The sequence below is a fragment of the Cervus elaphus genome, unplaced genomic scaffold (genome assembly GCF_910594005.1).
Source record: "Cervus elaphus unplaced genomic scaffold, mCerEla1.1, whole genome shotgun sequence".
Taxonomy (NCBI): domain Eukaryota; kingdom Metazoa; phylum Chordata; class Mammalia; order Artiodactyla; family Cervidae; genus Cervus; species Cervus elaphus.
Window position 1 is genome coordinate 3458451 of NW_025316782.1, and position 24620 is coordinate 3483070.

Genomic DNA, 24620 nt, shown 5'->3' on the forward strand with positions numbered 1-24620 from the left:
TGTGTGTGTGTGCATGTGTGTGTCATTCTGCCTAATGTCTCCCAGTTGGCAGTGTTCCTCAGTTACCAGGCCATCATTTCCTGAGCCGTGGTCAGTGATTTTGTTCTTAGGTGTCCTCAGGGTTTCTTTGCTCAATGCCAACTCTGGCCTCACCCAGGCAGGTCGTGCACTAGAGGGTGCTGTGTGCCCCACGTGAGCCTCATGGGGCGGGGAGGGGCATCCGTGAGGCTCCATTGCACTCATCCTGCCACTGGCCACCCACCTGTGGCTCCCTGTGCCTATCAGACCAAGCCAGGGGGTCTTGACCAAGGTGATATCACCCATCTCTCTGATACCCTGCCCCCTCTCCTATCCCAAAGTCTCACTGTTTTCCAAATGTGCCCAGCTGTTAACCTCCCGCCCACCTTCCCCCCGCCACTCTGTGCTTAAAACCATTTATGTATTAGTTTGTTCCTTCCTGGATTCATTTGTTGTTTCACTCACTAGTTTGTTGTTTCAGACAGATTGTGACATGATCTGACTGACCCTGGCTGCTCTGGGGCAAGTGGCCTATGGGGTCAAGAGTGGTCTCAAGGAGGGACTTCCCTGGTGGTCCAGTGACTAAGACTCTGTGCTCCCAAAGCAGGGGGCCTGGCTTCAGTCCTGGTCCAGGAACTTAAATCTTGCATGCCACAACTAAGATCCAGTACAGCCAAAAAAAAAAAAAAGAGTGGGCTCAGGGAGGCTAGGTGGTCCTCTAAGCTGAACTGAGATGAGGGAGAGGATGGAGCGAGTTGGTACGGATGTCTCTGGTACTTGGGTGGAGGTCAGGGCTGGTGAACGTGGCATTCCTTGGCCCAGAGGCAGCCATTCGAGCTGTGGGACTGGCTGCCATTTGCTGAAGGATGCTCTGGAGAGAACACCTAGAAGATAAGCTGAGACGGAGGAAACCCACATGGGGGTGAGCAGGCTGGCTCATCAGAATGAAATAGGAAAGCACCAAACACAGGAGGTCCTGAAGCAACCAGAGAGAAGAGAGAACCAAGAAGGGAATCATCAGAACGAGTACAGAGCTCTCAGAAGCAGGACAGCAGAATCACGCTTTTGAAGGACAGAATAACTGTCCTGTAGAAGTCTCAGGGCTTCCCAAGTGGGCTTCCCAGTTGGCACAGTTGATAAAGGGTCTGCTTGCCAATGCAGGAGATGCAGATTCAATCCCTGGGTCGGGAAAATCCGCTGGAGGAGAAAATGGCAACTCCCTCCAGATATTCTTGCCTGGAAAATTCCATGGACAGAGGAGCCTGGCAGGCTACAGTCCATGGGGTCACAAAAGAGTTGGACATGACTGAACACTCACATACACAGAATTCTCTGCCCAGCAGAAGTGCCTTTCAAGAATAAGGTAAAAGTGTTTTAAAAAGAGGGGCAAGGGAAACAAAGACCCAGATTCATGTTTCTGTGAGTGTATGAGGTGGAAGGGGCGTGTGGGAGGGGCAGCACTGTTGCTAAACGTCCAGTTAAGTTGGCCACAGGTTCATGAGTGTCTGTTGCAGAACACTATTTTGACATAAATGTTCTGCAAAATATACTGCTTGTACATGTCAAATATTCAACTAGAATAAAGAGAAAATGTGAACAGGATATGAGAAGAGGGGCATGGGGTGGACGAGAAGAGGATAATGGTGCCAAAAGTTGCTGTCTGGGCGGTGGGGCTAGGGGGACCCTCCACAGGGACAGCTGGCCCTCAGGGAGAGGGGCAGTCCCTGGGGAGGAGTCCATGAGGTCTGCTTCCTGTTCCTGCAGAAGTGATGGCATTAGGAAACCACCGTCTGTTAAGGAGATTGTGCTGGGCCATAATAAAACTGTCATCTGCAGGATCTGGTGCTCGTCACAGGCAGGAGCAGGGCTGCCCGGTGAGTGGATTCTGCGGGAAGGTACTGCCTTGCACACACATGTGGGCACTATTGTCACCCCACTCAGTTCTTAGATCAGACCATCTTGCCATGTGTTTTTTTCTTGAGAGCCCCAAATTCTGGCTTTTACATTGCAGTCCTAGGACATTGGTTGTCTGGGGCCTTGTGTGGGATGACCACGGTGACTGCCACTCACTCTAGTCAAGGGTGCCCAGTTAGGAAGCACCTGCCTGGATCTGGGTTGGTATGGTCAGACTGGCAGCACATCCTCGGTCGAGGGTAGCAAGGAGGTCAAAGGAACCTCAGGGGAGTTGTGCATGGCCTCTCATGGCCAGGGCTGACCAGGGGGCACTGGTGAGGTGAGCCTGCAGTTAGGGCTGGGTAGGCTCGGTATGTCTCACTAAATGAGCAAGAAGATGGGGGAGGTGGGGGTGGGTCTGCAACAGTGTGAGAGAATGTGCATGTGACATGCTAAGTGTAAGAGAGATGTGTGTATCAGTCTGGGTCCAATCCAGAGACACCCACACAGCGACTGGACCAGAGGAGGTTAACATAAGAGTTGATCGGCAGTGATGAGTGTAAGAGAGCTGTGGGCCACCCTGAGGCAGAGGGCAGGAGCTTGGGGAAGGGGCTCCCTCCCCAGAGTGGGGTCACAGCTCACTGCATATTGAGAAGTTGGCTGGGTTGCAGGGGCCAGGACTGGTCTGCAGCCTCGGGGGCCAGTGGGAGGTGACCCTCCAGTACACGGGGGAGCTGAGGCTGGTGCACAAAGGCTGGTGATGGGTGCATCTGGGGGCTATGGGAGGTGATCGCGGGGCAAGGGCGTGGGCTACGTTGGCGCCAAGGGGCTGCGTGCATTTGGCATGGACTGAGGCAGAGCATGCAGGATGTCCCCACAATGTGCTGCAGAAGAGAGGGATGACAACCAGAAACCCTCGTCCACCTGCGTGGTTCTCCACCGCACAGGAGGGCACTCACAGCTTCTGTGTGGGTCTGAGAATGTGTACGAGTATGACCAGTGTTCATGTGTGAGTGTTCACACAGGGCTGAGCTTGTGGACAGTTGAATGAGTGAAAGTGAAGTAGAGACTTGGGCCTGCTTCTCTCTGCATACAAATGTGAGTAAATGACACATCCAGCCAGGTGTGGAGCATTGAAGACTGCCTTTCCAGGATACAAAAAGGCTGGTGACTGCGTGTGCCGAATGAGACCATCCATGCCTGGTGGCTCTGCTTGTAAAGATGCTGGAGGAGGCCCTCCTTGGAACAGGACAGCCCGCTGTCCCCACTGAGTGTTAGTTGCACATCTTCTCCTGCAGGGGTGGGGCAGGGTGGGAGCATATGGGGCCTTGGGCCCACATGCCTGTCTCTGTTTCCATCTGCTGCATACCTGTGCCTACACATTCATGCATATACACACACAGGCCATGAAGGGGGCCTGGGGTCTCTGCAAATGCGAGCAGCAACCAGGACCTTTGGCAGGTATGTCATGAGCAGTGTGGGACCCATCCCCACTCCTGTGAGAGCAAAGCCCAGCTCCTCACCCTCTGGTGTGATGCCAGGGCAACTTGAGGGGCCAGAACCCCACGTGGTGCTGGCAACATCTGTCGAGGCAGAAACGTGGGACTAGGTGTTGGGGGAGGACCCTGTCACCCAGCAGCATTCGGGGTAGAAGGTGTGGGTGGGGCAGGTTTTACAAGTCCTGCTGTGTCGACCTGCCCCAAGTTCCAGGGGAGACTCTCATCAGAGGTTGGTCAAAAAGCCCTTCCTGGCAAAACGGTGCCAGCAGGGAGGGGTGGTCAGCTGGCAAGGCCTGGGGCTTCCTGGTGGGGCCAGCATCTGCCTTGCTCCTGAGTCCCATCGCCGCTTTGTTAGTCATCGTCCAAACCCCAGGATGCCCACCCTCCAGCTGTTTGACCATGGGAAGTCTTCTCACCTCCCAGCCTCCGTGTTCTTACCTATTTAATGGGGCAGTGAAGAGGTTTGCCCAGTGATTATAAATCGGAAGTGTGAACTTCATACCGCATGTACCTGTGCAAATGTGAGGCCTATACCAGCTCCTCCTCTCCCCAGCCTGCCCTTCTCTTGTTCACAGTCAGAGAAAGTGAGGCCCAGAGGAGGCTAGAACTTTACAGAGGCTGCACAGCCCCAGGAAACTGGACACCTCTGATGGCCCTTTCCGGGCTCTTCTCCTTCACCCTCTGGGGTTGGCCCCATCATCTGTAGGGCCCACCATAGAATGCAGATTGTTCTAGAATTATGAATTATTTTAGGACAATGACAGGAGAGCATTAAACCAAGTATGGGGAACTGTGGTCTCCCCAGGCTACACCCCCCTGAGGCCAGCCCTGCACCCACACCCTCGTTCCCTACCTTGGACCATGTGTTTTTCCATCTAAACGTGTCTGTGACAAGGAGGAGCATTAAGGCGGCCATGCCCTGAGTAGGGACCACCTGGGAAGCATTTTAAGTGCATTTAAGACTGTTTCTGCTCACAATCATCGCCCAACCCACAAATCACTTTTGGCAGCAACAGACCAGGCCCCACATGGATCCTGTAGGACCTGGCTCGGAGATGAGAGCAGGCAGTGCTCTCATCCTGCACGTGAAGTCTGTGTGGTGGTGGCTGGACCAGCTCGGAGGTGGGGGCTCCCTGGAGCTCAAGGCACCTCCCAGCCCCTGGACCACTGAATGTACATGTGCTCAAGGGGGCCCCAGGGGAGGAGCCCTATTCTGGATCTGCTCCTCACTACCTGGTAGGTGGAGTGAGCATCTCGCCCCCGCTTAGAAGACCGATCTGCAAGCCCTACCCCCCATGGGTGGCTCCCAGGGCTGCCAGTTCTTGCACAGCTGACCAAGGCCACAGGGATTATATCCCGAGAGAATAAGAAGGCAAAAGTCGTGATATTCTGCTGATGTGGGTGCAGGCGTCCCACACCATCCTTGACAGTACTCCGGAGACCAGAATGCAGACCTCACTTCTCCACGGAGAGCTCTGGCACACCAAGGAGAGCTGGTGGCCAGGCAGGCTGGCAGACACAGGCTGCCCTTGGCTTTGTGCCATCTGGGGGACCCACCCACACCCACCCTGGGCTTCCCCCCTCCCCACCAACTGAGTCTCCTGCAGCTCTGGGGTTGGGGCCCTGAAGGCAGCATCTCAGATCGCTAGTGGTTGGCGCTCACCTTTCTGCCAGGATGAGAAGGAGGCTGGCAGCACAGAGCCCCCTTCCCATCCAGCATGGTGTCACAAGCCTGGACTGCCACTAGGTCACCACCCTGTCAAGCCACTGGGAAATCTCTCATTCTCTTTGTGGCCAGAAAGTCAACCTTCCCGAAAGATGGTGCACCCTCCGGGGCTGCTTTCTACTGCAGGCCAGCGTCCCTGACTTGCGGTCACCGCTCAGGACTTGGGGTGGGGGTGGAGGGTGGGCACAGTAACCGTGGGTTCTGGACCATGTGACATGGGGTTGAGCAGGCCGGTGAGGGCTATGCTGCTGGAAAGACAGCCCTCCAAATCCCAATCCCCTGGCTGGCTGCACATGTGCCCTCGAGCATACAAACAACTTTCTTTCTGTCCTGCCCAGGTGTCTGTTTGCAAAGCAGTGATCCCATCAGCATCTCCATCTGGGGCTGCGAAGAAAATGCAGGGTCACCATGTGCCACGGGGCCTGGCCTCGTGCTGTGTGAGTCCACCTGGCCGTGCTCACCCCACTCTGCACCTTTGAGAGGCGGGGTGGGTGAATGCGGTGGGCCAGGTCCTCTGGAGAAGGTGGCAGTGGAGGGAAAAGCAAGCCACTCCTCTTGCTGTCCGCAGGGCTGTGAGCATCAGCTTCTGCGCTCCTTCCCCAGCCCCCCACAGCCCACCCCAGGCCTCCCCCTAGACTCTTTGACTTGCAACCTTCATGGAGTGTTGGAGGGAAAGGAAGCTGGGCTGCTGCTTATGAATCAGGCACTTGTTTTGGGGCAGCAGGGCTGTGCCTGGTGTTGACCCCCACTTTGAATCTGCCTTCCCAGACCTGGCCTTACTGGGGCAGGACAGGGGGCCACCGTGGGCTCGGAGCCCTTCTGATTTCTGTGAGGAGTGCAGACCCAGGTTTATTACTCTGCCAGGCAGTGAAGTGGGGCTTCAGTGCACTACAGGTGGGGAGCAGCTGCCCCTTCCCTCTCGTTGGCTGAGGAAACACCACAGGGACCCTCCTGCCTTTGTCACAAGAGCACTATGAGCAGTGCTGTAGGGTCCTCTTTGGGACCCCGAACTGTGTACTTCTCAGGAAGCGTGAGCCAGTGGAGTGCATCCTAGCTGTGCAGGAGGATCTGTCAGCTGTGGCCTGTCACTCTGCCCAGCTTGCAAAAGGCCTGCTCCGAGCTAGTGCCATTGGCTGCCTTTTCACAGAAGCATCAAGGCCAGTCTTGAGGCCATTTGGGGCTGACACAGTTCTCTGAGCTGCCAGCCATCCCTGCTAGGGTTGGCTACTAAATCCCGAAGAAATGAACACTCTGAGTGTATCTGAAAGGCAGCCCATGTCCTCGTGGCCAGTTGGGAGGCTGTGGGACAGGAGGGTGGCATCCAGCCATGTGTGGGTGGCTCCTGTCGTGGTCTCTACCAGTGAGACCCCCGGCAAGGGAAGTCAGGTCTCAGTGCTCCCTCCCCAGAGTTCCCCAGAGTGACTTCTTCCTAGGGCTCCTGGAGCTGCCACCCCCTTGGATGGCAGGCAGCATGATGCTCTGGGTGGATCCCTTCCCCCAAGAGGTGGCAGGGCAGGAAGGCCACACGCAGAGCCTGACTTGGGCACAGGGCCAGCTCCTTGGAGTTCAGCTGCCCTTCCCAGTACCTCACCTGCAGAGATCCAGTGATTCTGGGTCCCACTCCAGGGACAGCACTCCTAGGGAGCAGTTTTCCGAAGGTCTAATAAGTCAGCTCTGTACCTGCAGCCCCCTCCTTCCATCTCTGTCTTTAGTGCCAGGTGTGCAGTAGCCTTTGACTACTGGCCAGAGCATCTCTCCCCTCCATCCTCTCCGCCTTTCTTACCTTTGTCCTTAGCCCCATTTGTCTTTTCCCTCCTTCCCTCTCTCTCCCTCTGTTTCTCTTCCTGTTCCCTCCCTCTCCTGCTGGCTCCGTGGTCCAGCCTGTTTGGCAGGGCGGCACCCACACTGGGTGGGTGGGACCCAATCAATGCACACTTCAAGTTGGCATTCCCAGCCGGGTTGCCTTTGAAGTCATCCTTGGGAAGCCTGGCACAGTGCTGGCAACCTTCCAGTTTTCTTCTGTTTCACCACTTTGGGATCCAAAAGGTCTTCACCAGTTCTCCTCACCTGACTCCAGTTGGCTCTTGATTGTTTCCCACACACTAGTGTGTCTTCAAGGACCCAGGCAGCCCCAGGGTGTCTTCCACTGGTGTGGAGTGAACCAACCACTCATCTTGGTGGCTGCAAGAGAAGCAGAATGTAGGTGGAAACAAATTGATTGAAAAGAGCAATCGCTTACACACAAGTACAATGTTTCTCATGTTTGCTTTGTGTGTTAGTATTTTTTATGCTTTGTAGAGAATATTGGCAGGTTTTCAGTTTTTTTTTAAAGCATCACCTGCCCATTTATCCATCTTTTTAAAACTTCTTACTATTTAAAAATAACTGTTTATGATGCACAATGTTGAACATACACCAAGTCAAGAGAGTAGTAGGATGAGTGCCCCATTGGTTCACCCAGCGTGGCCATGGTCAGCATCCCTCTTCCTCATGGCATTTACAGCTCTACCCATAGCCTCTCAGTGATAAATTTAGGCCACAATTACATACGTTGAAATGCACAAATCTTGGCTGTATGTTGTTGACAAATGGATGTCCCTGTGTGACCCACACCCCATCAAGATATGAAACATGTATGTTTCCCAGAATATGCCCCCTGCTTTTCCAGTCTATTACCTCCCCTACCCCCAGCTGGTACCCAGTTTGATTTCTGTCACCTAAAATCAGTCTGGAACGGTGCCATGTGATTCTTTTGTGCTGCTTCTTCCACTTGGCAGGATGTCTATGAGATGTGTCCAGGCTGTCGTGTGTATCAATAGTTTGTGCCCCATCCTAACTGCATAGGGTTCCATGGTGTGATGGACTGAGGTTTGTTATCTGATAACCTGCTGGAACACATCTGGGTTCTTCCCAGTTCTTGGCTCTGTGAATAACCCCAGCATTTGTGAACAAGTCACTTGACGGACATATGTTTTCATTTTTCTCAGATAAATGGAGTGGAATTTTTCGGTACTATGGTAGGAGCATGTTTGACTTTAGATGAAGATTTTGTTACTTACAGGGGCTTCCCAGGTGGAACTAGTGGTAAAGAACCCACCTGCCAATGCAGGAGGTGTAAGTGATGCAGGTTCAATCCTTGAGTCGGTAAGATCTCTTAGAGGAGGGCATGGCAACCCACTCCAGTATTCTTGTCTGGAGGATTCCAAGGACAGAGGAGACTGGAGGGCTATAGTGCATAGGGTTACAAAGAGTTGGACACGACTGAAGTGACTTAGCATGCACGAATGTTGTTACTTATAAAGTGCTCTAGTTCATCTTTGGGGACCCCTGCCTGCTCTGCTTGTCTGGCAGCGTCTTGTACACTTCAAAACTCTGGCTCCAGGTGATTTGCTCAGAAGCTTGGGTGAAAGCCGAGTGGTTTACGTGCTTATCTATCTCAGGTAATCGAGGATGATATTGCAACTGTTTATGCTTCCTCACTTCCTCCTTTTTCTGTTTTAAAGCAGTGTATTTGCAGCTAGTGTTTAGCTATACAGATAACTGTGTGTTGATGTTCTTAGGAATACAGATGAGAAAGACCTAAGTTTTCTTTTTTGGCCCACAAGGAAGCTATTACTAAAATGTGAAGTTAGGCCGCTGGGAAAGGTGATCTGCCTGGGAGGGCTGCTGGGCTCTGCACCGTGGTCGTCCCTCAGTCCCTCCTTCCCTCATGTGTTTCCCTGCCTCCCACAGCCCCGCTGGGACTCTACTTCTCCAGGGACGCTTACTGGGAGAAGCTATACGTGGACCAGCCGGCCGGCACGCCCCTGCTCTATGTCCATGCCCTGCAGGACGTGCCAGAGGAGATGCCCAGCTTCCGCCTGGGCCAGCACCTCTACAGCGCCTACCACACGCGGCTGCACGAGAACGACTGGGTCCGCATCCAGGAGGACACGGGGCTTCTCTACCTTAACCAGAGCCTGGACCACAGCTCCTGGGAGAAGCTCAACATCTGCAGTAAGGGGGCGGCCCTGACCCCACCCCCACATGCCTCATTACCCACCCCGCCCCGCCCTCACCTGGTCCTTCCTTAGAGCCCATCACACAGCTCCTACGACTCCTGCTGTGTAAGAGTGGAGCAAGTGAGATGGGGCTGGCCTGTCCTCTTTGTCCAGCCCGTGAGGGAGCCAGGATGAGCTTGAGGACCACTGATGACCCTCAGGCCTCCTGAGGCTGTTGATTTTGGAGAACTTATGTGGAGGACTTGAGGGGCTCTCTCCATGCTGGTTCCAAATGTCTTCCAGTTGGATTAACAGAGATGTGGGGTTGTGAGAGAAGAGTTAAGAAAGGCTAGAGACATCCCAAGATCTTGATTTAGTGGATGATCTGGAACTTGGTGGAGAAGCAGCTGTTTGCACGGAAAGCCCACCTTACCATCAGCAGCAGGCTGCTCTTGGCACCTGGTGAGGACTGGGGCCTGGTGCCGGGGAGGAAAGTGGAGCAGGAGGAAGGCCTGGACGGCTTCTCAGAGCAGGGGTCCAAGCTGGAGTGAAGGCCACGTGTGACCCTGGTACTGGGAGGAGGTTGTTTGTGGAGCAGAGTTCTGCCTTGTGGCACCAAATGGTGATCACAACCCCACCTCTTGCTCTATAGACATGGCCTCCCTGGACCCTCATGCCAGCTCTGAGCTCCTGTGAGTGCTGAGAGGCAGACACTCTGCTGTGAACAGTACTGCCAGAGTGAAATTTGCCAAGGGTCTGAGTTTCATAGGAGGCCTGTTCTGTTTGTAATTGGAGAGCAGCCTCATGCACCTGCCAGCTCTAGTCAGGAGAGAAATCACAGTAATTAGAACAGAGAAAGTTTATACGGAGAATTATTAACCACAGCAGGGGACTGGAGCAACAGAGGACAGGCTAATAAGAAGCAGAGAACTGATGAATATGGGAGGAGTAGATGTAGCGGGGGGACACTTACCTAGAGCTAAGATAGAAGGCCCAGGAAGAGCCCCCGCCCCAGCTGAGATCCAGATGGGTTGGACGGGGGTTGCTATGGTGCCTCCATGATGGAATTTGCCAGAAATCCCCTCTCTAGGTGCTGGGGAAGTCTGTGTCTCTGCAGGGGTGGCATGGAATTCCCTGGGGGTCCCGTGGTTAGGACTCTGAGCTTTCATTGTTGAGGTCTTGGGTTCAGTCCCTGGTCAGGGAACTAAGATCCCACAAGCAGCAACACTGGCAAAAATAGAATAGAATAAGTGTTTTATTTATTTTTAATTGAGGGATAATTACAGTATTGTGTTGGCTTCTGCCATACATCACAATGAATCAGCCATAGGTATACATATGTCCCCTCCCTCTTGAACCTCTCTCCCCCCTCCCACCCAATTCCACCCCTGTAGTGTTTTTAAAAGTGAGAAAAGAAAGAAAGTGGTTGGGGTAGTGGGTGAGGGAGGGAGGGGAGGTCACCTGAGGTGCCAAGAGCCTGCCTTGGGGAAGCACTCCATCTTAGACCCAGGGTTCAGCGCACCTCTCTGAGGAAGGGTATTTGAACTGAGACTTGGAATAATCAGAGAGATGGACCTGTGAGGCACCCCCCAGGACGAGGGAGCAGAGCCATAGGGCCCTGAGGCTGCCAGATCCCAAGTCCAGGGCCATAGGGGGCAAGCAGGAGGTAGGGGGCAGGGCGGGGTTCCCAGCAGAGCCCTGCTAGCCTTGGTGAGGACTAGGCTTTGCGCCAGCCCCGAGCTCCTGCCCTCTCCCCGTTCAGGTCCCAGCTGGGCGGGTGTGGCTGACACCCTGGCGGGGCCTGACTTGTCTCTGCAGACGGCGGCTTCCCGCTGCTTACCATCTACCTGCGGGTCTTCCTGTCACCCACATCCCTTCGTGAGGGCGAGTGCCAGTGGCCAGGCTGTGCCCGAGTGTACTTCTCCATCATCAACGCCTCCTTCCCGGCTTGTGGTGCCCTCAAGCCCCGGGAGCTCTGCTTCCCTGAGTCAGGCCTGTCCTTCCGCATCCGGGAGAACAGGCCCCCTGGCACCTTCCACCAGTTCCGCCTGCTGCCCGTGCAGTTCCTCTGCCCCAACGTCAGCGTGGCCTACAGGCTCCTGGGAGGTGAGTGCCAGGCGCATGGAGCCTTCCTCGATGCCTGCCGAGTGCCAGGCATGGCCCTGCGGTTCCTCTACATGAGCCGTCCAAGTTGACTACACCACCCCACCATCCATTCATTCAGAGGCCCACGTGTATCTCATGTATGCTGGCCACAGGCCAGGCATGGTTCTAGGGACCAGGGATGAAACAGTGAACAAGTTCAGGCCCAAATCCTGCCTGTCTGGACCTTCCACGCCTGGGGCAGGTGGAGACCACACAGGCGTGAAGGACGTCGGGTGGCCTCTGAAGGGGCCAGGTGGGAGGTAACGCTGAGAAGGCACAGAGTGGTGGAGACCACTGTCCTAAGTCAGGTGGCTGGAGCAAGGTAAAGGAGGGTGCCCAGCAAGCAGGGCGAGCTCATTCAAAAGTGCGGAGGGGGAAGTGCGGCTGGAGGGGAGGGCAGAGGCTACTGAGGGCAGAAAAATGCAAGGGAGGGGGCAGGACTTCCTGATGAGGGGACTAGGGAGCCATAGAAGGTGTTTTCAGGGGTGGGGGGTAGGGTGTCATTGACAGGATATAACTTACTTTAAAAGGTTAGTCGGGCTGATGTGTTCGAAATGATTTGGGGCGAGTGGTTTGGAGGAAGCAGGAAAACTATGAAGAGGCAGGAGACATCCTTGAGTGAGAGGATGAGGACTGGGGTTGAGGGTGAAAGCCTTTAGGCCACAAGAAGCAGGCAGATTCTGGGCATGTTTTTGCAGGAAGATCCAGCAAGATTTTCTGGGGAGTTGAATGTGGGGTGTTGAGAGATTCACGAGGGGACCAAGCATGGTTCCAGGATTCCGCCTGAGCCACTGTAAGGACAGTGGACCTTGTCACAAGATAGTCCTACCACACGATGGCCCTGGGGAAGCCACATGGATTTGGGGTAGGGGAAGGGCACTGGATCCGAGTGGAGATGAGAGAAGGCAACTGAGCCGCTGTGTGAGGTGCCATTGGACAGTTTAAAGGGGACTTAAAGGGGACACTTATTACGCTGGACGGCTGGTAAGTGAAGCCTGGATTCCCACCAGGTTGATGGCACCCACACATGGTCATAATGTTAAAGGAGTGCTCAGTAGTGTAAGGAAAGTAGTCACTCACACTCCCACGCTCCTTCATTTATCCTGCCACAGGGATGGATGTCTTTGTACAAAGTTGTCCCCAAAGCATATGGTTTAGTGTGCTGCCTTTTTCACTTAAAAAGAAAAGCCATTTTTGTAACCATAAGCAATACAGGGAAATGTGTAGTTCACATGTAATATGTGGCTCTGATGTGATTTTCCACCAAGTGGAGTTGACAGCCCTCCTGAGGTTGGCTATGGGGTGGTCACTGTTGACCTTCAAGCATTCAGCTTTTCCCCCTTTCTGGGTCCTTTCTGGAGGATGAATTCCAGGACAGGCTTGGGTTGAAGAGTATGTTGTTATTACTGGTCCTCCCCTCACCAGGTTGCAGTGAGTCATTGAACTTACAGCAGTGTCTGGCGATGAATACACACAGCATCTCATCTTCTGGGGCTTCCCTGGTGGCTCAGCTGATAGAAAATCTACCTGCAGTGCGGGAGACCTGGGTTCAATCCCTGGGTTGGGAAGACCCCCTTGGAAAAGGGAACGGCTACCCACTCCAATATTCTGGCCTAGGGAATTCCATGAACTGTATAGTCCATGGGGTCGCAAAGAGTCAGACACGACTGAGCAACTCTCACTTCACTTCATCTTCTGGCGAGGAAGCTGAAGAACAGAGACAGAACCATCAGCCTCAGGTCACGCAGCCTGCAGGTGTATAGGGCAGGGATCCAAACTAGGCAGTCAGAAATATTTGTGTGTTAACATGAAATTACACCAGATGTCCCCAATGTTGGTTTTCAAGTGGTGGAATTGTGGCTTTTTTCTCACATTCTCTAAAATGAGCATGTCTTACTTCCACAGTTAAGAAAATTCCTGACAGTTTTTCAGATACCAGCAAACGCTAGGAGCTGGATCTCTGGGCCTGCAGCGTGACTGGTGCCAGCCCTCGCCACAGAGGAGGCAGGCAGGGTGTGTGAAGGGGTGTGCCCTCCTAGGTGATTGGGTTGAGGACCTGAGGCAGACCTCCTGGTCCCTGCTCTTCCCTATCAGCACCAGTGCAGGCTGCAGGCACAGTGACGCTCAGAGCATAATCTTCACTGCAAACTGTGCTTGGAGGCTGTGCTCCACTGTGGAAGCTGAAGAGGGGCCACGGCCCAGGCCCAGCATGCACCCCAGCTCTGTCTCCTCTTGCACACTGCTCCCTGTGGGGCCCTGAGGAAGGCAGCTCACCCTCCCCTCAGCTCAGGGTCATCCTGGGGTTGCTGGTCTGTTTGGTGCTCAGGTGAGAGTCTGCCTTTCCGCTGCGATCCGGACAGCCTGGAGGTGAGCACGCGCTGGGCCCTGGACCGTGAGCAGCGGGAGAAGTATGAGCTGGTGGCCGCGTGCACGGTTCACATGGGCATGCACGAGGAGGAGGTGATGGTGCCCTTCCCTGTGACCGTGTATGACGAGGACGACTCTGCGCCCACCTTCTTCGGGGGCGTCGACAGTGCCAGCGCAGTGGTGGAGTTCAAGCGGAAGGAGGTGCCTATGCGTTTGTCTGGTGCTTGTCTAGTGTCTGTCATCTCTTTGTTGGGCATCTGGGTCTCTCCATTCGTCATTTGTTCCTCGGTCTATTCAGCTGTCCATCTAGCCATCCAGACATGTGGCTGACCATCACTGTGGTTATTCGTCTTTCATTTGTCCATCAGTCTGTCTGTTGGGGTTTTGTTGGTTTCCAGGACAGCTGAGGAGGAGAGAGGACCAGCCCCGCTGGCCCCGAGCTGACCTCTGCCCTGGGAAGCGGGTGAGGGGAGGGGTTGGGGTGCCGGTGGGGTTGAGGGTAAGGGTGCCCAGCCTCTGACTCAACCATCAGGGCTCGCATCAGAGGGGCACAACTGTGGTACTGCAGAGGCGGGGCACACTGCCCCGAGGAGACGGAGAAGACATCTGCCAGGAGGGCGTTCCCTTCTTCGGGCTGTCAGCCCCTCAAGGGAGGGCCAGTGAGTTCAGGGAGGGTACCCCGGAGTGGAGGAAGACAGGCCAGTGGATCCGGCAGGGGTGTCCCTGCGCCGCCCCTCCCATCGGGGCCCCGCCTTCCTCTTGCCCGTGCAGGCGGAGAGTGACTGCCACCTGCTGGGCCCTGGGCTGTCCTGCAGCCGGCAGGCTGGCGGGAGCAAGGGGAGGGTCGGGGTCGGATATGCTGTGGTTGTCTGCTTCTCCGGACACCCAGGGAGCAGGTTTTGTGGATGGATGGGCAAGAGGAAAGCACATGGAGTAGGGAAATGTCCCATGAGCCTGGCAGGGCAGCTCCATGGTAACACTGTGGAGCCTGGCCAGGAGTGAGAGCAGAGATGACATGTGGCTTTACTCAGAACCCCCCTCATGACCCCATCTAGCCTGGGGTACAGAAGAAGCTGTAGGAGAGCATTCTGGTGGACACTGTGCTTAGGTTCCAGCTCTGTCATCTGTCACTGCATGACGTTGAGCTAACTTCTCCACTGTGCGGGGCCCAGCTTCCTGGAAGGAGAGTGGGGGTGCCCACTCTGCCCTGTGGGGACCTGAATGAGGTCTTCCACAGAGCACCAGGGCATCTGTTCTAACCCATAATCATGGGAAGTCTGGAGATGCCATTGCACCTGTTGCAGAGGTGAGGTGCAGTGGCCCAGGAAGGGTGACAAGCAGGCTGGCTGGGGGCCCCTTGCAGCTTGAACCCTGGTCAGTCTGTCCCTGGAGCCAGCTCTGACCGCACACACCTGATCCACCTGCGGGGCACATGCCCTCCTATGGGCTCTGGCTTTTGGGGCCCTGACTGGCCCCCGTATTCTCTGCAGGGCACAGTGGTAGCCACGTTACGTGTCTTCGATGCAGACGTGGTGCCAGCCTCCGGGGAGCTCCTGAGACGGTACACGAACACGCTGCTCTCTGGGGATGCCAAGGCCCTCCAGACCTTCCGAGTGGAGCACATGCCCAATGAGACCTTGGCCCAGGCCAACGGCAGCTTTGTGCGGGCAACCGTGCATGACTACAGTAAGAGGGGACCAGTGTGGCCTGACAGGGCCCCCTGGGGAACTGGCGACCTGCTTTCCTTGGGCAGGGCAGCACCCTGCACAAGTAGACACCTGTCCTGGCCCTCTCAGCCCCAGGTGGCCACCCCTTCCAACCCTCTTCCCAGCCTTTGTCTCTGCTGGGCTCACCTTGGCCACCTTGGTGGGTGTTTACAGGCTGTCCTTTCTCTCTGAACTGCCCCAAGGCCAAGGCTGACCCTGGCAGGACCCCCACCACACTACCCTGTGCTGACCACGCCAGGGCTCACTGCAACCTCCTAGGTGCCCAAGTGTCCAGGGATCCTTGACCCTCCCCAGCAACTCTCCACTAACAGGAGTTGATGTCCAGTAGCAGCTCTGTGCCCTCAGATTGGAGGGTTCTGGGATGACTGTCCTGTCTGACTTCTGAAATGTGCCCACCCTCAGGGCTAAGCACCACGTACCCCCAGGGCTCACCTGCAGGATGGGGTGTCCTCGCCAGTTGCCAAACCTCCCCACCTCCCTCGCCTGCTCTCCTGCCTGTGTTTTGTAGGATCACCTTTCAAATATGCCACTTGTGCTTGGATCCTTGTTTGGAGGCCCGCTTCTGGGGAACCCAGGATCACTGGTGCCTTTACCCCTTTCTGCCTGACCCAGTCCTATTTCCTGTCTTCTTCCTCACCAAGCTCTGATGACCTCTGTTCTGTGCAAGGGAAAATGTCATCCTTGCCCCTGCACACTCCCTTTGTATGCCACGTGCACCCAGAGATCCTCGCCTCCTCTGTTCTCCACTAAATGGGGATCTTAGCCTTGGCACACGGTGACAGCTCAGGAGTGCGGAAGCCCCTGGGTGCTTGAGGCCTGTGGAACCTGAGGGTCCATAGGAGGCTGGTACTGTTGCGAGGAGTTCTCAGGGGCCAGGACGGTCTTTCTGGGACCTTGCTGGTGGTGGTGGTGGGTCTTTACCTGTGTGTGCTTGCCCCGACATGCATCTTTCTCATACACATGCACACACACACACACCTCACTGAGGTTACCTCCCAGCTGAGGAGGGTCTTCTGGGCTCAGCTCAGCACAGTGACTCACATTTAAAATAGTTCAACCTTAGTGCCTCCAGCCAGGTCTGTTGTCCGTGTACCGTGCGGGTAGAAGTACCTGTTGTCACACGTACGCCCGTGTGTCCAGGGAATGCTTTGCAGGGGAGATGTGCAGCAGCGTGGGGCAGTGGTCTCCACCCTGGGCAGGGCCCCTACCTATCATCATGTGCCTCCACCCACAGGGCTGGTTCTCAACCGGAGCCTCCCCATCTCGGAGAGCTGGGCTGTGCAGCTGGCCGTGCTGGTCAATGACTCAGACTTCCAGGGCCCGGGGGAGGGTGTCGTCCTCCTCCACTTCAATGTGTCCATGCTGCCCGTCAGCCTGCGCCTGCCCAGTGCCTACTCCTTCTCGGTGAGCCGGCGGGCCCACCGCTTTGCCCAGGTGAGCTCCTGGCCTCTTGCCAGCCTGGGGAGGGGAATGGAGGAGCAGGGACCCCCAGGGTGGGGTCACATGGGGGACACCACCTCCCTGAGCACACAGAGTGGCCCTGGGGAGCAACAGGCACAAAGCCAAGTAGGCTAAGGCCGTGGGAGAAAGGAGTGGGGCTGGTGGGCTTTGTGGGCCCCTCTTTGCCCTCTCCCTTCTCAGCATTTTTACATTTTTTACTAATGAAAGAGCAGTGCCAGGTAAATCTATGCTGACTTGGAAAGACATTCCCGGTGAAGGAAGTGGGAAAAGTAGTTTGCAGAAGTATTGGTCTTAGGTGGCTCCGTATGTTCAAAACCAAGTCTTCATTGCTAGAAATTTCCAAGTGTGCAAACACAGGCATTAGTGGAGACCTCTGCAAGGAAAGACAGGAAGTGCTTCTATTTCCTACTTTCCTGCAAGTCTGTTTGCTAGAGCTTATTTTGCATTTGTCATCAGAAAATAGTGATTAGAAGTAGGAAAAAAAAGGGAAGTAGTAAGAATTTGTCAAAAGGATATAAGGGATAGACAAGAGCGATCTCTTTTCCTCATATCAGCCAGTGTTTTACGTTTTGGTGCAATTCTTTCTAGAATGTTTCTCTGAAGCACTTTTTAAAGTTTACTTGCAATTATGGCAAGCATGACTTAATATACTGCATTCTCCTAATGGCATAGCTGTGGCCATGTGCCCTTTAGAATATCCCATTTAGGGTCATCTCCTAACTAGGACAGTGGCTTTGCCAGTTTCTGTGGTTGGTTCCCATGCCACCTCCGCTCCTGACAGCCACTTAGTACCCAGCACAAGAAGAGCCCCACCCTTGGACACAGCCAGGCTCCCCACTTGCCACCCCCGCCAGGCCTTTCCTGGAGGCAGAGGGCAAGGCTGGTGAGAGGTGACGAAGCAGAGGGGCCTGACGGGTGTCCAGGGGGGCTGAGGCGGGCATAGGCATTGCCAGGGGTGTGTCAGCAGAGCCAGGCAGTGGGGAGGGTGATGAGGGCTGAGTGGGAGTGGGGTCTGGGAGGGCAGGCCCCGCCAGCCCCTGCAACACCTCCCACTCCTGACCACTAAGTCTTTCACTGTGCCTGGACTCAGGAGGGTGCAGAGACCCGAGTCTCAGCCCAGCCTTACACACACTGCTGTCTCTCACCAGCCCCCCCTTAGCATTCATGATTATAAATTGAAGGTGGTGATCTCAGGCAATTTTGAGGATCACAGGAGAAAGTGGAAGTGAACCTGCTCTGTACAAGGAAGTGCTCGGAGCCTAGGAGGTAGTTTTGTTGTGGTGTGAGGAGTGGGCTTGGTGGAGCCTGGCTCTGCCCTGGGCCTGAGCAAGGCTGAGCAAGGGCCTGGCCTGTGGCTGCAGGCAGGGGGCCCTGTGCCACCACTGCCGCCAGGCCCGCAGCCCTCGACCTTGACTGGTCAGAGCTTCTGATCTCAGGCCCCAGCAGCCCTAACTCCACCTTGGGTGGTGAGGGAGGGAAAAGGAGAGTCCAGGCCCCAGTGACCACTGCGGCCGTGAGGCATCCCTGGAGAAGTATCCCTTCTCTCCCAGGGGTTCCGGCCCAAGTCTTGGAGGAGGCTCCAGGACCTGGGTGGGACAGCAACCCTGCTGTGTGAATTATGGCCCGGGTGCTGTGCTCTGGCTGACCAGGCAGGCGACCCAGGCAGGACACTGAGGATGGACCCTAGTGGTGCCCAGAGGGGAGGGAGGTGTGTGGGAGGCACCCAGGCTGCCTCTGTGCCCGAATGAGGGAGCAAGTGAGCGGTGAGCCGAGCAAGCCAGCAAGTGCCTCCCGGGTGGGCCAGTCCCTAAACCAAACCCGGCACCTGTGTTCTTTTCACCTCCGGCTCCCAGGAGCAGGGATGAAGGGTGGTGTCACGGTCTGCGCAGGGCCAGGCCAGGCCAGGCAGGCAGATGGGTCTGCAGATTCCAGGGGCATGGAGCATGGGGAGATTGGGGGCCACCATCTCTGGGCTGAGTGGGAAACTGTCCTGGGACTCAGCTGGCATGGAGCCCCTCCAGCCACTGTCCCAGGTGGTCCACTCACCTGGCTAAGGGTTCCGTGATCCCATGCCTAGATCGGGAAAGTCTGCGTGGAAAACTGCCAGGAGTTCAGCGGCATCCAAGTGCAGTACAGGCTGCAGCCCTCCAGCGCCAACTGCAGCGCCCTGGGGATGGTCACCTCGGCGGAGGACACCTTGGGGACCCTGTTCGTGAATGACACGGAGGCCTTGCAGCGGCCCGAGTGTTCCCAGCTCCAGTACACAGTGGTGGCTGCCGAGAAGCCAACCCGCCAGCAAGCGCAGGCCCTGCTGCTCGTTACCGTGGAAGGGAAGTGTGAGTGCCCGGCTGCGGGAAGGGTCAGGGTGGATGGGGCGTGGCAGAGCCTCGGGCTGTTCCTACAGAGGGGTGCTGTCCTATACCCCGTCACTGATCAGTGGGCTTTCTTGAGCCTCCTCTGTAAGACGAGAAGACAGCGCACAGCTGCACTGGAAGGGTGATGGGGGAGGCATGACACAGTTTAGTCCAGTGTGACAGCATTGTGGGTGGCCGCTGCTGCCCATCGCCTCTGTCAGCGGGTCCTACGTGTGCGCTTGTTTTAGGGCTGCCAGGTACGATATAGGACCCAGGTTGAGTGTGAATTTCAGGTAAACAACGAGCAATTTTTGTGGTGTAAGTACATCTCGTGCAGCCTTTGCAGTGAATTAGAAGACAAACTCCCCTATGTCCCTGTGATATTAGGGCCATATTTACACAAAGCAGGTATTCACTGTTCTCTGAAGTTCAAGTTTAACTGGGTGTCCTGCGTGTCCCTGGATGAGTCTGGCCACCTCCCATCCCCACTCCATACTCAGCCCCCTAGCTGCCCCTGCTGTGTGACTGTGATGCCACCCCTCCCCCAGCAGCCCCCTCACTACCCTGTGCCCCCAGTTTAGTGACTGCCTCCCCTCTGGGCTCAACTTGGGACAGCTCAGCCAGTGCTGCCTGCACCCATGGGTGCCCGTGGCAGGCTGACCCCCCATGACTGCTTTCTGCCACCCCTAGACGTGCCTGAGGAGCCTGGCTGCCCCCTGTCCTGCGCGGTCAGCAAGAGGCAGCCCGAATGTGAGGAATGCGGTGGCCTGGGCTCTCTGACGGGCAGGTGCAAGTGGAGACAGGGAGATGGCAAAGGTAAGCCCTGGGCAGAGCCAGGCGGCGGGGAGCGTGATGAGGGCTGAGGGGGAGTAGGGTCTGTGCCTGTGGGCCCTGCCAGCCTCTGTGACACCCCCCACCCCTGCCCATCTAGTCCTCCCCTGCGCTTGGTCCCTGCCGTGGCTCCTGATGCCAGGAGAGGGTGGTCACGAGCGCAGGGAACAGAGAACCTCCCAACTGTTTATCACCGATGGGATCACAGGTGCCTGAGACTGAGCTCGCTCTGGACTTGAGAAGGTCGGGGCCAAAGTTGAGATGTGTGTGTTTTCTTTTTACTTTATTCTAAAATTCTGAATTTCTGTATTGGTGCCCACACCAGATGGTAATTAACATGTATATATCCATTTCTCTACCCATATACACATAAATACACGTGCAGTTGTGAATGTGAAGTTGAAGGTGTTAGTCGTTCACTCGTGTCTGACTCTTTGTGACTCTGTGGACTGTAGCCCACCAGGCTCCTCTGTCCATGGAATTCTCTGACAAGAATACTGGAGTGGTAGCCATTTCCTTCTCCAGGGACTGTCCCAAGCCAGAGATCAAACTCAGGTCTCCAGCATTACAGGCAGATGCATTACTGTCTGAGCCACTATATTCACCCAATGCCTTTTTTTTTTTTTAAACTTTTTATGTTATATTGGAGCATAGTTGATGAACAATGTTGTGTCAGTTTCCAGTGTACAGCATAGTGATTCAGTTATACGTGTATATATTCTTTTTCAAATTCTTTTTTCATTGAGGTTTTTATAGCATATTGAGCAGAGTTCCATGTGCTATACAGTAGGTTCTTGTTGGTTGTTCTAAATATAGTGTGTATACATGTGTATCCCAAACTCCCTGACTATCCTTTCTCCCCACTCTTCCCCCCATTCACCCAACGCTTTTAAACACATAGTTCACAGACACTTTTCGAAGATCTCTTGGTAATATTACTGTGCATCCAAGAAGTGGAGGAATTAAGGTAGACTACACTGTTGACACGTCATTTATGGTTGGCTTTACTTCATGAAAACACAAACCTTAAAATAATTCAAAATATCCAAAATGGTCTTCAGAGAGGCTCTACCCAGGAGGTCCCAGCCCAGGGGACGTGGACTCAAATAGGAGGGACCTGAGCAGCCTTGGGTTGGACAGTAACTGGCCGCCAGCTGGGCCCACCAATCTGAGGGTCCCACCCACAGTGCAGGCTGGAGAGGGTCCCAGCCTCATCTGGTCTCTTCTGGCCTCTCTGATGTGAGCCTGGCACAGCTCTGGGACTGCCTGGCTCCTCTGGCCCCCACCATCCTGGCTGCCCTGTACCTCAGGGATGCCCTGCTGGTGGGGCTCTGTGTGTGGTTCTTCTCTGCTCAGATCTCAGTTTGCTCTTCCTTGCAGGGGATGGGGTGGGGTACAGGGTTGACCTGGAAGGCCCTGGGGTGTGACCCTCCTGGCTCTGCAGTCTGAACAGGGCAGCTGCTCCCTTGTGGTCATAACTGCCCACTCTGTGTTGTAGGGATAACCAGGAACTTCTCCACCTGCTCCCCCAGCATCAGGACCTGCCCCGATGGCCACTGTGATGCCGTGGAGAGCAGAGACCCCAACATCTGCCCCCAGGACTGCCTCCGTAAGCAGCCCGATGAGCCTGCACCGTGACTCTGAACAAGCAGGAGCCTGAATGGGTGGGGGAGTAACAAGCTAAAGGGGCTTGGACTCTCACCTGCACTTCAGCCATACCAGCCAAGTTTCCGGGTTTTGAGTGCTGAGCCCTTTCCTAACATTTTCTTTGAATAAAGGCGCTCCAAAATTAGAGCTTCCACACCCTTCCAGTGTTGCTCTAGCCAACTCATGGGGCACGACTCCCTGTCCCCCATTTTGCTGACTGCCAGCTGCCCCCTCTGCCCCTTTTCTGCTTCTGAAAAGTGACCAAGTGTGGACCTTGGCCTGGGCCCAGGGCAGCCTATGGGTTCCTCCTCTCACCCGATGCGGCCAGGGAGCTGGTTTGGGGGCTCATCATGCTGCAACTGGGGCTTCCCAGATGGCACTAGTGGTAAAGAAACCCACCTGCCAATGTAGGAGATGCGCAGGTTTGATCTCTGGATCGGGAAGATCCCCTGAAGAAGGGCCTGGCAACCCTCTCCAGTATTTTTGCCTGGAAAATCTCATGGACAGAGGAGCTTGGTGGGCTACAGTCCATAGTGTTGCAAAGAGTCGACCTGACTGAAGCGACTTAGCACACACGCATGCATGCTGAGGCTCTTGCCTGGGGTGACCTAGACTTCTGATCTCACTGTGCTCCCTGGGCATGAGAGTGCTGACATCAGGTGGGGAGGGGCCTCTCATGATCCTGTCTGGTGGTCCTGGCTGGCCAGGTCCCCCTGGAGGCTGAGAGTGGGCTGCTGAGTGGGTGGTGTCTGTCCTCAGGGGGCGGCAGCATCATTGGTGGGCACAAACCTGGGGAGCGCCGAGGGATTAAAGCTGGCTTCGGTATCTGCAACTGCTTCCCTGAGGAGAAGAAGTGCTTCTGTGAGCCGGAGGATAGCCAAGGTGCATTGGGGGTGGGGGGGGTGGGGGACACAGCTGGCCGGGATCCCCACGCCTCCCTGAGCCTCCAGGGAGCGAGGGAGAAGATTGCCGGAAGGAAGAGAAACCTAGGAGATCTTCCTCCTTCCCTGGGGTCTTGGTTCCCCCATGTGTGCAGACAAGGAGCTGGCTCAAGGCTACTAAGACTGCCTTGTGGCCCGAAGTTCCTTTTTTTTTTTTTTTTGGCAAGGCTTATGGGATCTTAGGTGCCCAACCAGGGATTGAATCTTGGCCACAGCCGTGAAAGCTCCTTGTGCTAACTGCTGGACCACCAAAGAATTCCCTGGCCTCAAGTTCTATAATAAAGATTGGGCTGGAAAACTAGTTATTCCACCAAATAGCTCAGCATCTTCTCAGACTGTGCCTGTGTAGAGCCTTTCCTGGGCCTGTGGCATTGGCCAGCTGGGTCCCCCCTCCCAGCACCCTCCAGGTGCTTCTTCTAGAACAGGGGGGCCCCACTGAACACATGGGGAGCTTTTCTGGCATTTGGGTGGTCATTGCATGGCCCAAATCCTGGGCCACTTGTCTATCCTCTCCACTATATATTGAACATGAAGAAAATACAGAAGATATTAGGAATGCAGGAGAAGAACTTCTCCCACCCCCAGGGCCCCTGGGCCTCTGGCTTCAGTGCAACGTTCCAGGGTGGGGGAGGTGCAGGGGTGCACAACCTCTGGTGTGTGACCTCAGGCAGGATGTTTATAAATGCTCATTCCTTCCAGAAAAGGGCAATAATAGTCTCTTGTAGCAAAAACATACAGAACAGTACCTGCCATGGGTCAGGAGTGTTGGCAGGCAGCTCACAGTCGGTCACAGCAGCCACTTCCTGGCTGTCACAGGTGTGGCTCTGTTGGGTATTGGGGGTCCCCCTTGTGGGGTGTCTACTCTCACAGCCCCTACTTGCCCGCAGACACCCTGCGTGATGACCTCTGCTGCACAGTGATCACGGCAGCTGTGGTCTTCTCCATCGTATCTGTGCTGCTGTCTGTGCTGCTGTCCACCTTCTGCATCCACCGCTACCGCAAGAATGCCCACAAGCCGCCCATTGCCTCGGCTGAGATGACCTTCCGTCGACCCGCCCAAGCTTTCCCGGTCAGCTACTCCTCATCTGGTGCCTGCCGGCCCTCTCTGGACTCCATGGAGAACCAGGTCTCAGTGGACACCTTCAAGATCCCAGTGAGGTTCTCCATGTGGCAGCAGGGCCAGGGAGGCAGCCCTTCCAGGTAGCCCTGTGGGTAGCCTCTGGTCTAGGGCAGCTGGGGAAGGAGGGGGGGACAGAAGGGGCAGGGCCCTTGGGGTTGTTGCATCCTTGCCTGCCAGGAGCACCTCGTGAGCTTCCAGCTGTCTTCTAACCTCCACCGAGATGTCTTTCAGGGAGGGCAGAAGGCAGGGGTGGGGCAGAGAGCGTGAATCAGTGTGGAAAAGGATGGGTGCGGATTTAAATGACTGAGATCTGGGCCATTAGGCTCCAAGGAGAGGGCAGGCCATGCTGTACCCGCCTAAGATATCTCCTACGGAGGCCCCAAGTGCTGGAGGATGCAGCCTTGGGGGAGGCCCTGAGGAGGAGTGTGTGGGTTTTATTCTCAGAAGGTAGGACCACCCTAGGGCTGGAGGCTGATGTTCTGCCTTCATTTCCACAGGTCGCTCTGTTGGGGAGTCTGTTGGGTAGGAGCCCCATGATGAAACACTGTCCCCATCCAGGCGAGAGAGACTGGCAGGTGGGGGGCCTGGCCGCAGCCAGGAGGGGATTCTGTCTGTGGCTTGGAGAGTGGGGTTGCTGAGAGGCCTCTCAGGCACCATCAGGGGAGCCTGGCCCCAGGACTCTGTGACTGGCCTGCCAAGAGGGGAGAATCAGCCCAAGCCTCCTCCTCCATGGCATGGTCTGGGCCTGCAGTTAGTGTGGGAGGCTCAGACACCACCTCCTGCCTGGCCAGGCTGCTCCTCCGCCTGTCTGCCCTCCAGTGTTTTTGCTGAGGAGACTGAAATACTATGGGGACTGGGGGCTGGAGACCTCCCACCTGCTGAGTGTTTGGAACCAGCAAAGTCAGGAAGGA

General features: G+C 55.6%; 1 protein-coding gene across 1 annotated transcript in view; it reads left to right on the forward strand.

Annotated features, from left to right (window-relative positions):
- The window catches only part of LOC122691398 (proto-oncogene tyrosine-protein kinase receptor Ret-like), a 52996-nt gene that overhangs the window by 13794 nt on the left and 14582 nt on the right, over positions 1–24620 (forward strand). Inside the window, 10 exon segments of the mRNA XM_043897968.1 lie at positions 8869–9132; positions 10935–11222; positions 13588–13829; positions 15119–15314; positions 16590–16789; positions 18894–19152; positions 19861–19986; positions 21500–21610; positions 22408–22530; positions 23477–23742. Coding sequence (XP_043753903.1) covers positions 8869–9132; positions 10935–11222; positions 13588–13829; positions 15119–15314; positions 16590–16789; positions 18894–19152; positions 19861–19986; positions 21500–21610; positions 22408–22530; positions 23477–23742 — 2075 coding nt within the window.